Source organism: Phoenix dactylifera, chromosome 5, assembly GCF_051530095.1.
Source record: "Phoenix dactylifera cultivar Ajwa chromosome 5, Ajwa_hap1_PhDact_Kaust_v1.1, whole genome shotgun sequence".
NCBI lineage: Eukaryota > Viridiplantae > Streptophyta > Magnoliopsida > Arecales > Arecaceae > Phoenix > Phoenix dactylifera.
The window spans coordinates 25,806,713-25,821,829 of record NC_143194.1 but is presented as its reverse complement, the minus strand read 5'-3'; the positions used below and the strand labels follow the sequence as shown (position 1 = coordinate 25,821,829).

The 15,117-nt window shown below is 38.4% G+C and overlaps 1 protein-coding gene across 2 annotated transcripts; it reads right to left on the bottom strand.

The window, feature by feature from the left end:
* Positions 1 to 3,946: 3,946 nt before the first annotated feature.
* On the bottom strand, positions 3,947 to 13,779 carry LOC103712885 (mannose-6-phosphate isomerase 2-like). 2 transcript variants are annotated; one of them, XM_008799579.6, is made up of 5 exons: positions 13,306 to 13,779; positions 12,957 to 13,124; positions 7,910 to 8,122; positions 6,226 to 6,492; positions 3,947 to 4,498 (listed from the first exon to the last, which is right to left on the bottom strand). In XM_008799579.6, the coding sequence occupies exons 1-5, from the start codon at positions 13,612 to 13,614 to the stop codon at positions 4,184 to 4,186; spliced, it is 1,272 nt and encodes a 423-aa protein (XP_008797801.4). In that variant the 5' UTR covers positions 13,615 to 13,779; the 3' UTR covers positions 3,947 to 4,183. The 2 variants fall into 2 exon arrangements, with proteins under 2 accessions (XP_008797801.4, XP_088578140.1); XM_088722014.2 differs by lacking the exon at positions 6,226 to 6,492 and having other exon boundaries at positions 13,306 to 13,738.
* Between the last annotated feature and the right edge of the window lie 1,338 nt (positions 13,780 to 15,117).

Sequence of the window (15,117 nt, the reverse complement as noted above, 5' to 3'; positions counted from 1 at the left end):
TATACATGGACCGATGTGACCCGAATGACACGTTGGGTCAAAAATTATGGCGGTGGACCTGACCTAACCCATTTGCACCTCTAAATATGCCTGACATTATTTGTAACAACCCAAGGCCTCATCCAAAAAAGCTAGAATGTGTTATTTAGAATATTTCTTGATCCTTGAGATCTATTTGGTTCTTTGCCGATGAGGAACTAACTCCACGCCCACATGGGTTGGGCTCTCACAGCTGGTTCAAATTTGGCTCATTGAGCTTCAAATCAAGCATAAACCAAGCTTTTCCCTAGTCGAGCTTGAGCTAAGCTTGAGCTATGCATGCAGATTGCTCAACATCTCTACTTAATAACTCTACACCATATGAAAGCTTCTTTGCTGTAGTGACTTTTTACCCTTGAGACATCTGGGATACATTTTTATGTGAATTTTTAAACAAGCATTTTTCCCTCAAAGAAAAATATGGCTTGTTTGTTCTTTCTCATAATTTACTTGTAAAAAACAAATGATCTAGTAAGATCTTGCAAGCTATTTATTGAAATTAGAGCGCAAAGTATATCTCACTTAAGTTGTGGCTTAATTGGGATTATAGCATCTCTCTTGGAGAAATATTTATATTCATATCTTACTCATTTTTCACTCTTTTTAACATGACTTTAATTGTCCTTCTTTTTTTTTGAGTATGACTGCCTATCCTTCTCTTGCTGTAATGCATATATATTAGACTACAATGGTTACTTGATGATCTCATCCACCGAGGGTTGCCCGAACTACTTCCGGGTGATCTGAACGCTGTGAACCACCATTCCTACCTTTTGAACAAGAACGTCAGTGAAGAATCCAGAAAAAGGAAGCCAGGTCTTTAATTGCTTTCCTTCGAAGTCATGCACAAAGTGGTTTTTATCTTCCGGGCAATGCATTTGTGACCAAGTGGAGATGTATTCATGCATACGGGACCCCTTCTTTCAATCAAATCAGCATTTCCTTGTCAGGTAGACCCGTGAAGGGACTAAACTCTCGGGGATGGGGCCACATCATTTAGATGTGTCCGTTCACTGATTGTGAGGATAACTGTAGCCAGATGCACTTACATCAGCAAGGAAATATCTTCACAGTTTTCTTATTTGAGAACAAAACATTTCTACAGTCTTCAATTCCTCTGAAACCTTAAAAATCCAGCTTGCTCAAACTTCTCAATGTGTTGCATGCAGCAATTGCTGCATTACGAGGAGAAAAGAGCTCCTAACCACCAAGGCAGCCATGTCAAACCATCAAACAGTTTAAGAACATAGATCTTTTAATCAAACTGAATTGTACTTGATGTCCGAACCTAAATATCTTGGACAACTAGCTCCTGTTTCTTCAGTCTAAGATTGACAAAGAGACTTTTTTTTTAATAAAAAGATTGCGTCTTCTTTTAAACCGGCTACCATCATCATTCATGTTTGAGTGATTTTGCACTGCTTGTCCGAGTCCGTGGGAGTTTGAGAAAGCAATGGTACTTGTCTAATGATTTTGATAGATCATCTACAGATTCTTGTCAAGAACTCAATCAATGGTACTCGTCATTCTTTCCCAATCCAGTGATCACCAGGCCCTGTATTCCACTCGCTCCATTAGAAGCGGGAAGAGAGTGTGACATAATATCTGTGGAAAACTGCAAGCTATTGATCCTGAAAGCCCTCATGCTGTTCTATGTAGTTTATTAGACTACGTTGGGTGAAGGCCTGCAGGGTACTTGATTAGTTAGTTGATAGACTTTTGCTCTCTTTTTTTTGTCAGGGAAGAAAGAAAAAAAGGTTTCTTCACGCCATCTTAGTATTTTATTCAACAATCTTCTGCTGTGGTAGAAGATTAATTTCGCTCCATTCATTCTTTGTTATGTTGACATCAAATGCCAATCCATAGACCTTGTTGTCAGGAGTCTCTGGGGAACCGAAAGCAGGCACAGGCGGAAAACAGTTACATTTCCGTCGTCACCATCCCAATTACAGCTACTAAAGCTTTTTGCGACAAGACCATACGGAGGTTGGAGTTCCGAGTCCCTTGATGTGATTACTTGTTAGAATTTATCCCCCACCATCCCACATGCGTAGAAAAGTAAGCGCCGGCGGGTCCTCATCCTGGTTGCATGAGCAATTATCGAACCACTGGTTTGGCTGAAGAAATCAACAAAAAAACCCATCCTTAAAGAAATATCACACACCGATAGATGGGGCTAAAAGATATGTGACGTTGTTATTCCTCGAGTGAGATTTGTTTGAGTTGTTTTCGCACAGTTTGTCATCATGGGATTCCTCCTTTAAACCAGTTTTGGGTGGCAAATCTCCCTACCAACTTTTTCTTTAAAAATTTTGCTAGTTGGAATCTATGACCGTGTGGGTTGTTGCTTGTAACCATGGAATTTCCTTGACCCTGCTGAGTACTCAGAGAGAGAGAGAGGAGATGAACCTAATTTGAAGAAGTTGGACCAGATGAACCGATATTAAAGTATGGACTAAGAAAAGGATGAGCTTTCATATCCAAATAGTATCACCTGTCAAGACAGCACCTTAGGCACGGTACGGAACAAATCTTAAATTGAAAGCATTACGTGTTGGTAAATTCTTAGCTATCTTGGTCATGATCGAAGGCATTCTTTAATTTGTATCAACTAAAATTGCAGGAATTTATAAAATTTTAGTACATTTGGTTTCGTTGGACCCGTGGTGCCAAGCGGTCCAATTGTGCTCCTATATTTGGGGGCAATAATTTTGGGCTGAGAGGCCTTGGCTGTTGTGGAGCTGGCCTTTTGGCATTAGAGGCTTCTCTTTTCACTATCTTGATGTACATCACTTTTTTCTGAAGTAGTTCAGCCAATAATCCTTGGATTGATCAGAATTGCGGCAAATTTACAGCAGATTGACGAAAGTATCTTAGGGAGTCGTGGAAGATCCCCACTTGACCACCTTCTCTGAGAACATTTGTCGGTGATTGAACATCGCATGCCTTCTCACGTTAGAGTTATATGAGATGAGTAGCCGCTTTTACCAAAAAAAAAAAAAAAAAAAAAAAAAAACACCGCATGCCTTGGTTTTAAATTTTCTTTTGTAGCAAGAAGTAGTAGCTTTCAAAATGTATACATGCGTACATCCATTCATATATATATAATTGGTAACTTTCCAAATATAAACATACATAAATATACAGTATATATATATATATACATATAAGATCCAAACAATTGAAATAATTTGTAGTTTCATTCAAAGACAAGTAAAACAATTCATTCAATAAATTCTCTGTAACCCTAATAAACCCTCTGACTTCATCTTTTTTTACAGAGAGCCACAATCATGTTATTTAGGCTTGAGTTTCGGCCAGATTCGAGCCTGATCGTATTTGCAATGTGGCAAATTCAACCCTAAACCACTTCCATCCATCCACCTCCGTTCAGGTCACAGATCTAAACCTTGTTTGAGTAAACCATATAATCCATCGGGTTTTTGGGTCAAATGGGATCAATAATAACCCAAACAAACATCAACGGAAAAAAAAAAAAGAAAAAAAGAGAGACCATGTTTACCCCACTGTATTCATAAATAGTGTGGAAAAAAAAAATACTAACAGAGTATCACCGACTACTCATTCCAGTAAAAATTGTTTAATAACCACATATGTGACCCATCATTAACAATAGATTGGTAATAAATTGCACAAACAACTACTGACAGCGCCTTCAAATTAAATATTCTGATTTTCTTGAATCTCATCCATTCTGATAATTAATGGTATAACAAACTACCAATACAGGACTAATACAGCTTCCACAAAGTGAACCAACTGATAAATTCGCAAGCCCCATATACGTGGGGCCTGTGTGTGCAAGCGCGCACTCGTGCACGTGTGTTTCTTCAACTGCATATCAACATATCAAACTTCAAAGATGCAGAAAATAAATACAAGAAACTTTTCATGGTGCAATACAATGCGAAATTCCTTTTTCATTTAACTATACATATCTCAGCCGGTCTCTGTTACACACTGTAATACGGAAAAAAAGACTTCTCCAACCGCTTCTGGAGACAACACTAGAACTTTCCTATATATATTTGAGACCTATAGTAATAGATCTTTGATGATTATTAATATTAAAGTTCCTATATTTATTTGAGACCTATAGTAATAGATCTTTGATGATTATTAATTAAAGAACTCTGTTGTTTACCCCAGCCCTATAAAGCTGCAATGGTGCAGCAGCACCAGCAGTTAGCCCAATCTCACTATGAGCAGGCACAAAATATACATGACCCTCCATAACCATTTCTTCAATTGCAGAACCCATCTGCATTCTTCCCTCCCCAGCCACAACAACAAAAATAGATGGGCCTGGTATGGCTGGGAACACCACAGACTCTTGTGGCGAAAGTGAGCAGAGATCAACTTCAAATTCATCAAATGGAGGAGTATACCGTGAAATGTAATGATTTACGGGAGTCCCTCGTAAAATGTCGGGAGAGCCCTGCACAAATTTAGATGAACAGGATTCATTTTTCATTCAGATTCATAACTACAGAATTGCGAAAATAATAAGTGGAATGTTAAACAAGTTTCATTTCTCACAAATTCATGAATAGGAAAATGCAGCAAAACCTAAATGTGGTTCCTGTGGAGAAAAAAAATATAATATATATGCTACATGCACATACAAAATAGACTAGCATCTTTACATCGATTCCAGTACACGAGAAGTAACAGTCAAAGAGCCACCTACTCTTAGGACCAATGCAGCTCCTACACAAGACACTTTTAACGTCTCCCACTGCCAGTTATAACAAAGCACCAAAAAACTGCAGTAGGAAAGCCAGTAATGAAGATATCCAAGCACGACGCGCAAACAATACAAGCAGATTTGACTACACTACCACAGGGGACAAACCAACTGATGGGACAAGGGCACAAGAAAGCCACGTGCAAGATCGACCAATACATCAACACATTGATATGGCTGGCATACAGGGCAACAAGCCCAAAATTCATCACTTTAAACTGATGACAAACAATAGATGCTAATGAACGGTGAAGATGGCTCTTAGGTACCTGATTCGAGGATGAGTCCGAGAGCAAAGCATGGAAATATACATAAGGTATGGAAGAACATAGCAAACATCCAAATAAACAAAAACACAGAACTATATAAAGTTATTGATTTTATACTTATTTAGTCCTTACATCTAGAGTTCAAACTAAGGCATAATATTGGGATTCAAAAAAAAAAAAAAGATAAGACAATGAATGGCATCTTTATTGTTGAACTAGGATAATTTCTCAATGGAACGATCTACTTACTTGAAGATGGTGGAGATGTTAGGAAGCTATAATGGTAGCAGGATGAGATTTCAGACAACGTGCAGCAATCCAGGTGGAAGACTGCAGCTACTGAAGTTGGCTTGGTAGGACAGTGGCAAGGAAAATTTGTAAGCAAACAAACCCAGCATGTGTCCATTCAATTTCAGATTATAGAAGAATCTAGTATCTACGATGACATGACAACATTGCCCAAGACCTTCAATATGGTTCAAAGGGATAGGAACACCAAAGGACGGTGCCATTAAGTTTGATTCCTCTTCATTTAGGAAAAAGAAGATTTTACATCCAACGCTGTCTAAATTTATTATACAGCAGTTTTCCAACTTTGTTGAGAAAATGATACTTGCTACAAATAGTAGTGGAGTTCATACTGACATCAGTAGTTTTACCACTCTCCAACCACAGATAAATAGGCAGCATTTGCTGTTAACTGTTGAAGTTCTTTCACAGGACTCGAGTTGCTTTAGTTACAAGTGAGGTAATTTTGCAAAATAAATCCTCAATTAGTATGAGAAAATTTGATGTCCGAGCTTAAATTACACAAAAAATAGATCTCAACAATGTCCAACAATCATCCAATTTCAGTACAAACATGTCACCATCTATATGAGCATAAGTAACAAAAATAGTTTGCATTTCTGTTTCTTAGGTAGAAGAATGTGATAGAAACTCAAAGTGAGGTATTTGCTACTACATGTTTAGTGTTGACACTTCAAGAATTATCAGCGATAAATTTCGGCAAAATACTAAATGAAAACATATACATAATCAACATGTTATATATTAAAATTAAACTTAAATTGCCTGTCAACAAGGTAAACTAAAGCATGAATAAAGGGAAAAGCTCTTCACCAGGGATAGATGATAAGAAATACAGACCTGTTTATATGTCAGCATAGAACAAAGAGTCTGCACGTCCCTGTACTTAGGTGTTAGCCCAGCTCGTACAACATTATCTGATGTGGCCATGCATTCTATACAGTCACCAGAAATATAGGCATGTGGTTCATTTGCACCGATATACAGTGCTTCACCAGGACTAAGCTTCATGTAATTAAAGAAGAAGGCTGATATAACTCCAACATCAGCTGGATACTGCTGCTCTAATAGCAATACTAGTTGTTCCTTTTCCGTTAAGTTCCTAATCTGATTCAAATTACACGCTATCAACATCAGAAAATCCGATAAGATATAAAAATCTGGAAACCATAAATCATCTGATCCTAGATCTTTCATTAGACCTAAATGTCACCGCACTGGCTTACTAGGCAAAAGGGACTGTAGATGATATCAATGATCTTAAACAAAATGTTTAACAGATGTAACGAATGTGTCCTATGTAACTCTATATACTTGGATTCTATGCTAGATTACCAGTCAAGAAGAAAACATGAGCACTTTCTTTACCTTCTTCCTGTTTATTTACAAAATGCAGGTTATTATATCACAGCACCTAGCATTTAAATGCAATGAAAATATAACTACGATGACAAATACTAGTTAAAAAGGCCTTGAGATATTGCGTGACAGGATTGTACATGTAAGATGCAGAATCATGAGAGAAAGCAGGTCCTCCAACAACCAATTGCCCTTTCTAAGCATGTAAGCATGATCAAAAGTTAGCATGTTAGAACTATGTATTAAAACCAATTTCCAGGTGCAGCTTTCAGAGCAAAAAGATTTTGAGATTACTGATAGCCTTTTTTAGCAGCAAGCATGTTAGATACCCAGTATATCAAACTTTTGTAAGGTGCTATCTGAAAATGGGAACAAAGTCTGGGAATTGCAGTAGACACCACCTATTCATGTTTTCACTCAACTAATCAAATACCTTCTACCCAATAGTAGATTTTCTAGAAACTTCTGTGCATGATCAGAAAATCTTGCAGTTAGACTAAATTTCAAATCTGGAAATTCTTTTATGAAATGTATAAGTTGCTTTTCTATCCAAAGAAATAAATATACGTATGTACTTCATCCAAAAAAAAAACATTTATACTAGCATAAGGTCAAGCAGTACTACAAGATCACAGAGAATCCAAATTTAAAAAATGCCAGTGCTGACACAGCTGGCTAGACAAGTTACTAATTTGGTGGTTCATGTTTATTGAACTATTCTTATGGATTCATATATTGGTAAATAATTAAACATCCAACTGCTATGCTAAGCTACAAATATTCACACCCAAGACCTGGAAGTAGCAAAATACCTAGTCAACTGATTGAGCTACAGGTTTGAACTATATGAACTTAGGGAGTGGAACATAAGGTTGAGTGCATACCCAATATTCACATTTAAGCTCATAGTTTAGTCAAGATATGGAAGTTAAGATAGCCAGGGGACAGCTTTCTAGAGTTTGTTATAAAGTGAGATAAATAAGGAAAAATATTAACAAGTTCATTATGAAGTGAGAGAGAATTATTTATAGTGTCATGAAGAATAACTTGGCCAGAAAGTAATTAGCTACACCAAAATGATGTAACTGAAATGGCGCCATATTTCAAAGAAATAAATACCAACCAAGAACTATGACATTCCAAATGATCCAGTAACTCCAAGTACCTTATTTTCCGCGTTCAAACGACACTTTAATTTCGATACCATTTCAGAAACTGCCTCTTTATTTGCAGACATAAGCTTAGTGAAGATTGACTGTAGAATGGGTTTTACTTCCACATATCCACCCTGTTCCGTAGTATTCATAACCTTGCTTGCATCCTCATCACCAAGAAGCTCTACAATCTCTGGCACACCTGCAAGCACATCCTTAAGCTCCTGCACAATCATAGTGACACATAAATCAAACTGTTTAAACATTTTTGCACTTATCAGATACACCAAAATATCCATTTTATACATTCCCTTCCTACAGACTAATATATAAATATATCTTTGTCTAAGAAATTAGGTAGCCCCGCATCATATCAATAACCATTGATAAGCAACATAGGTGAAAGCAAACAGTTCTAAGAGAAATTAGTAAAACCTCAGGTCTCAGTAGAAAACAGAAAAGAGAAAAAAGAAAACAAAGTTGTTCACAAGAACAAGATGCACATGCTCAAGAATCAAGAGGCTGCTGTGCAACCGATCTAATAACAGTTTTCCCACCACAAAACTAAAAGTGGCATATACACTAAAAACTTCCTCAAGAGAGATAGGCTAACTTAAACAATAGAGGAAGAGCATAGAAAAGGTAGATAGAAACATAGGGACAAAATAACTTGATCTGGTGTGCCCAAGGTGCTGAGTTTGCACGATGAACCAAGATGAGGGTTGAGGATACATGGCCATGAAGGCAAGGTGACAAATATAAGTATTAGAAAGGCAAGCCTACAAATGAATCGACTAATCCCCAAAAGGAACTAAGCAAAGCCAAGTATTAACCATAAAAAAGGCATAAAGTAATAAGACCTAATATTTTGAGTGACATCCAATAATTTCAAGGAGGCTAGAACCGCAATTCTATTGCCAAAAGATCCTCTTAAATCATGATGACAAAATAGAAATGACAAAATAGAACAAGCACGTGACACAGATGATGCAAGATGGAAAGAGGATCACTAACAGAGATACTAATTGAAGTCGGATATAGGTAATGTACATTAACATAAAACTGCAATGAAACACAAATTATGGGGTCAAATCTATGTAAGGCCAATAATGAATGAAGAGCATGGTAAAAACTGTGATTCAGTCGCAATGCAAACATCCGGATCTTATGATACATGTAGGAAAATGGCCATGGTACTTATGGAAAACATGCTAGTAGAGAAAGCAAAGAAGTTCAAGTTACAATTTAGATGCCAAGGCAAGAGAGACGGAAGTTAGATATAGAAGTCTTGTATGATGCACATGTGAACTAATGAAGAAAGATAGAAAATAAAGGAAGTGGCTGAGGGGACTCCATGAAAGACAAGCTGGTTAAGCCAAGAATCAGAACCTACAGATGAAATTTAATGGCTCGGCAAGAGAATAATACAGATAATCCAAATGCTCGTCAAAGAAAACTATTCCAAACCAAATTATGTTAAAAGACAAGATGAATCATGAAATCTGCAAACGCTTGGTGCACCATCACCATGATGGGTTGATAATATCTCACCAAACCCTAAATACAAGGTAACGAATTCAGGAAGGGGGGACTAAGAAGGAAAGATTTAAATATAGCATATCATGTCACATGAATACTTGCCATGACATGCTAGTCACATGTCAAGGTCAATTTGTAAAAATACCAGTTCCTATTGTTTCATTCCAAATCACCTATATATATATATATATATATATATATATATATATATATATATATATATATATATATATATATATATATATATATATATATATATATATATATATAGAGAGAGAGAGAGAGAGAGAGAGAGAGAGAGAGAGAGAGAGAGAGAGATAGGGCCAATTAGTCACTGTTCTAAAAGACAGACACCTTGGCCACTTGGCAAGGTATCTTAACATTTTGCATTCTGCTTGACTATGGATAATGGGACTGCGTTATGAATTGCTATTGGATTTCGTTAAGCTAATAATTACCATTCATTTGCTGCATCTTATTGGCATATGATGTTTTATTTGTTGGATCACAACTATTTTGTGGTTTATCCTTTTATTCATTTGTTCAATAATTCATTCTTTTTCGGAGACCTTAACCTCAAGGCGTCTCCATAGAGCCTAGGTGCTATGTGTTTCTTGCCCTCCTGTCTGTCACTTACAGTCTTTTAAACAAGCAACAACGACAACAAATATACCAACACACTGAACATAAATATGGACCAACCTCTATATCATGCCTGCATCTCACTGATACAAGAAGTCTGTATGTACCACAGAATACATGTCCATATATACCAGCATTAAAATCTTTTCTAACAAAACATTCCATGATATTTACCAAAAAAAATATCCAATGGATACGAGAAGTGGTTAAGCCTAAAAAACCCAAATGGAAGTAGTTCAAAACCTCCCAAAAGGTAGAAGCCTGCAGCGATTTAATGGAGGACCTGGTAATTAAAAGAGGGTATTGAAGAACAAGAATACCTACTTATCATTCAGTTCCTTTTCATTAGTACCCATCGAATGAAAGGATTATTCCTTGATTCTATCTTCTATAGTTGAGCGACAAGCTCCTGTTCCTGCTAGCCAGCTCAATAAAATGCTAGCCACGAGCAAATTCCTTCAAAGGAACAGGAACAAAAGACACACAATTTTATTACTGATCTTACCTATACACAACCCTTTTCTTCTGCAATGACAGGTAGGAGGAAGACAAAAAGCAGCTAAAGGAGAAATTACTAGCATAGTAATAGTTGATAGTAGTTATAAGGGAAATAGTCACCATAAATGGAGAATATAGAGGAACAAGGAATGAAACGAGATTGTATGGCTTAGGTTTTCATATGGGTTTGGATTTTGGAACCAAGATTCAAATATTATTGGTACAGCTCATACTAGCCAGTACATATCGACCCTTAACAACACAAGGTACTGACTATGCCAAACTGTGTAGAAATGAGCATATTCACACAGCTACTTTGATCTTAGGTTAGGTTGAAATAACAAAGACTACTTTCAGGTCAAATATGCAAAACTTAAGATAATTGCAAGAAGACAATACAAGTAACTATATTCCAAGGTTTCATTTGCATACAATCATGTCAAAGAGTATATAAACAAGAATCACTACATTTTAAGTGTTAAAGATACTAACATATATCACATTAATTTTATCAAGATCAAAGGGAATATCCCAAAGGAGATCAATTGGGGAAGAATCAAAAGCAAGATTCGCGATAATAGTGCACACAACTGTAATGATTCAAGATCTCACCCAAAAAGGCTAGCCAGAAGATGTTATTTGGATTCCTTTATCTTATATAAGTACCCAAGATCTACTCGATGTGGAACTAAATACATGTCCTCAAAGATCATCACGTGCTCCCCTGTTTAAGCCCTATCATCCTCGACAGGCTAAGGATCCAAATCTAATCACAAATCTGATCAAATTCAATCACAAATACCACGATCAATTTGTCAATTCCAAATAAACCCATGCTACAGTGTCTCACAGTCTACATAGGTCATGGGTTGGGTCCGCTTTGATATCATTTATAATAATTCAGAACCTTACCCAAAAAGATTAGCCAGAAGGTGTTATTTAGATTTCTTGGTCCTATATAAATATCCAAGTTCTACCCAGTGCATAGCCAATGTGGGACTAAACACATGTATATATGGATCCTAACAACAGTCCTATACTAGGTGCACCATACTGTGCCGGTATCAAACTGATACTTGGTACAGGATTGCCTTACTGGATATATTGACATTATACCAATATGGTACTAATACAGGGTACATACCGAGATTGTGCATCTTGATTAAAAGTATGAAGATATAGAAATATGACTAAATCTTTTCCAAATATTTTGTTGACAAAATGGGATCTATAAAAAAGCAAGGAAAGGCTAAAGGGGAAAAAGTAGAGCAGATACTAACAAGATAAAATAGGGTGTTCGAAAACAGTGGCGAGTGCAGCCATTTATAGCCGACATATAAAAAGCACCCCATTTTCTAAGTACCATGAAGTCCTATGTCATGCCACATTGTGAAGTGTCGTTGACTGCAATAGGATGCCTTTTTGCATATACAAAAAGGCAGTGCCAAGTGCTGGCGCTACTGGGCAATGTAAGAAACACACTCCATTTTCTAAATGCCATTAAGTCTCATGGCATGCCATGTTGTGCCCAAGTGCTCAAACACGTCGACACTCTAGAACGCCTAAAGTTAAAGTGTCAACATAATAGACTATATGGGGACCACGACCTAGATAGTGATCCACAGGTGGCAAGAATCACCTTACAAAACACCAATTCAAGTTTAATCATCTAGGTTACCTTAAAAAAGAGAAGGCCATATGCAAAATAATTTTCTAGGTAAAGGCATGTCCCAAAAATTGTACATAAATAATGTCAATACATAGAATAAATGTCAATAAAGAGTACATATCAAGATGGTCAATTAAATGCAACAATGGCATAACAACTTATACTTAGCAATATTGATGGGTATCGCATCCTAGAGAACTTCTTCCCCTTCAACACACATAACACCTAATATATAAGTTTTCTAATAGTATTTCCAGAAAAAGATAGCCTTTATAACATTTTCATGATGTACAACTCTATAGATTTCTTATATTACAGGTTAACTCAGCTAACTACTGCAGTAAGGATCATCTAGCTTACTTGAAATCGACAAAATTCAAACTCATCTTTTAAGCAGGTACAAAGATAAATCTTTCGCTGTCATGTTCTTGGGCAGCAATGTAATATTCAAAAGGGTAAAAAATGATGCTCCAAAGAGAAACCTCAACTGCATTCAACAAAGATGCATCACTCACTACTTCCACTCAATCTTGATCTACTAAACAAATGCACAAATGAAATATCTAGGTTGATCATCTCAAAGACTAAAAGATTCTTATCAAAATTGCAAGCAAACCCAATTTTCAGAAAGAAAATTTATGTGACTAGTTCGTAATTGCTTCAGCAGAAGTGATCCAGCAATTTTGAGCTTGAATAATGACACTGTATACCTCAATGCTGACAAACCCACAAAGGGCCTTGAAGTCGGTGAGGGCAATCGCCATCTCCGGCTTCTGATTAGGATCCTTATAAATACTCGGCCGCATCTTGTGCAGCATCCCTGCCAATTCCTTATCTGGGTGTGCCTGTATCGACAAAGCTTTTGCCACCGATAAAACCTACACAACAACCAATTCAATCGTTGAAACCTCAACCAAGCTCACACACCAAAACCAAAAAAGGAAACCACATTAAAAAACAGAAGGGGAGTTCCCTCCCCCAACAAAGGAAACCACATTATAAAAACGACAAACACATTAAGCACCAAAAAAAAAGAGAAAAGCGGAGTAAAGGAGCAACCTTGAACAAGAAGGGGAGTTCACCCCCCCATCTCTCTACGACCTTCTCTCCAAGAACGTCAGGGTTCTCCAGAATCCACTTCCTGAGGGTCACCGGCTCCGAGTCAGGGGACCCCGACTCGGCCCGGACCAAGAAGGAAGGACCGGACTCGTGCGTCCCCATCCAGAACTCGGCGTAGGGCCGTTCCGGCTCGATCTCCGCCCCAGAGTTCCGGGAGAACAGCCTCGCGACCCTCGAGTCCTCGCCTAACTTCCCCCACTCGTAGTTCTGGACGGAGCATCTTAGCCTGAGTGGCCTCGAGACCTCCATCTCGATCCCCTACTCGACCACGAAACCCAAAACCCTCAGAGAAGAGAGCGAGGAGAAAAGAACAAGAAGGAGGAGGAGAGAAGAGGTTCGGCGGTCCGCCCCTAGAGCTCGTCTCCCGGGTTTTTAAAAGGGGCGATGGGAGAGTGGAAGAGGGAATTGAGCGGTGACAACGACGTGGGAAGGTGGGGACCGAGGAAATCGATAAGATCACCGCCCTCCCGCGGCGCGGCTCCACCGGAGGCGCGAGCCGTATGGGACACTTCAATAGGAGATTATTGCATCATCATCCTTATCTTTCCTTAAATTACAAAAAAAAAACAATATTTGAAAAATACCCACATATATCTCAATCACATAATTTGCTTTAAATATATACTCTGATATTAATATATAATTTTTTGAATACTATAAATTATCAGATAAATTATCTGTTTGGGACAAAAAATAAAGTTGTAAATAAATTGAGCCAAGATAAAATATAATATTATCAGCAAAGTGTCGTGCTAGAAACAAATAGAATAGGGTGAAACGGGTTTATTTGGATTCTTTTATAAACTATAAAATTATGCTGTAATATTCTTAGAATAAGAGTGCTTTCAAATTAAAAAAAAAAACAGTTAAAAGGATGGTCAAGAAAAAAACCATAGAATTGTCAGGCGGAGCGGAGCCGGATTGCGGATTCCGTGGCGGCGGCGGCGGTTGGATCTATGGACCGGCGCCCGGCTTATGCAGTATGCACTAGTTGGGGGGGTTCTATATACACCCCCCCTATTGCTAAGGACACCCCCCAAAAACCAAAAAAAAAAAACCCAAACTAACCTTTAGTGTAATTACCATATTGCCCTTGAAATTTTCTCAGTACACCCTCCTTCCTCCTCCTCCGTTTCGTTTTGAAAAGAAAAAAAAAAACACCCCTCAAACCCCCCTTAAACCCCTCGATCCATTTACATCGTTTAGGCGATCTTTGAAGGAGATTTAAGCCCCATTCGAAGCATGGACAAGCAACTAGTGATTTGGGACGAAGAATCGGCCGCAAAGGTACGTGTTCCACCTTGTTTCGAAATTTTTTTTTTTCACGATTCGTGCTCCGTTCGGCACTGGATCGCCGAACAAAAGGCTTCTGTTCGGCTGAACAGTGCCGAACAGAAGCCTTCTGTTCGGCAACCCTCAACCGAACAGAAGCCTTTTGTTCGGCTGCACAGTGCCGAACAGAAGGCTTCTGTCCGGCACTGTGCAGCCGAACAGAAGGGTCGGCCCCATGGGGCCGAACCGAAGGCACTGGTTCAAAGAACCAGTGCCGAACGATTTGGGGAGGCGGGGGGGGAGCTACCTCGAGGTGGTCGTGGAGGCGCCGGCGAGGTGCTCGTTGCTCGGGAGATGGCCGGGGAGGTGGTTCTGGGAGAAGCCGGCGAGGTGGTCGGAGATCGGGAGAATGCCGGCGACGAGAGGGAGAAGGGGGAACGGGGGGGTTTTGGGCGTTGGCGAGGTGCTTTGGGCGGAACA

Bases quoted from the DNA above. Each gene is read 5' to 3' on its own strand.
- LOC103712885 (XM_008799579.6), bottom strand. From the start codon at position 13,614: ATGGAGGTCTCGAGGCCACTCAGGCTAAGATGCTCCGTCCAGAACTAC. The intron at 6,493-7,909 runs GTACTTGGAGTT...AATTTGAATCAG, and splicing joins GTTTGAACGCGGAAAATAAG to ATTAGGAACTTAACGGAAAA. The intron at 4,499-6,225 runs GTCTGTATTTCT...AAATTTGTGCAG, and splicing joins CTATGCTGACATATAAACAG to GGCTCTCCCGACATTTTACG.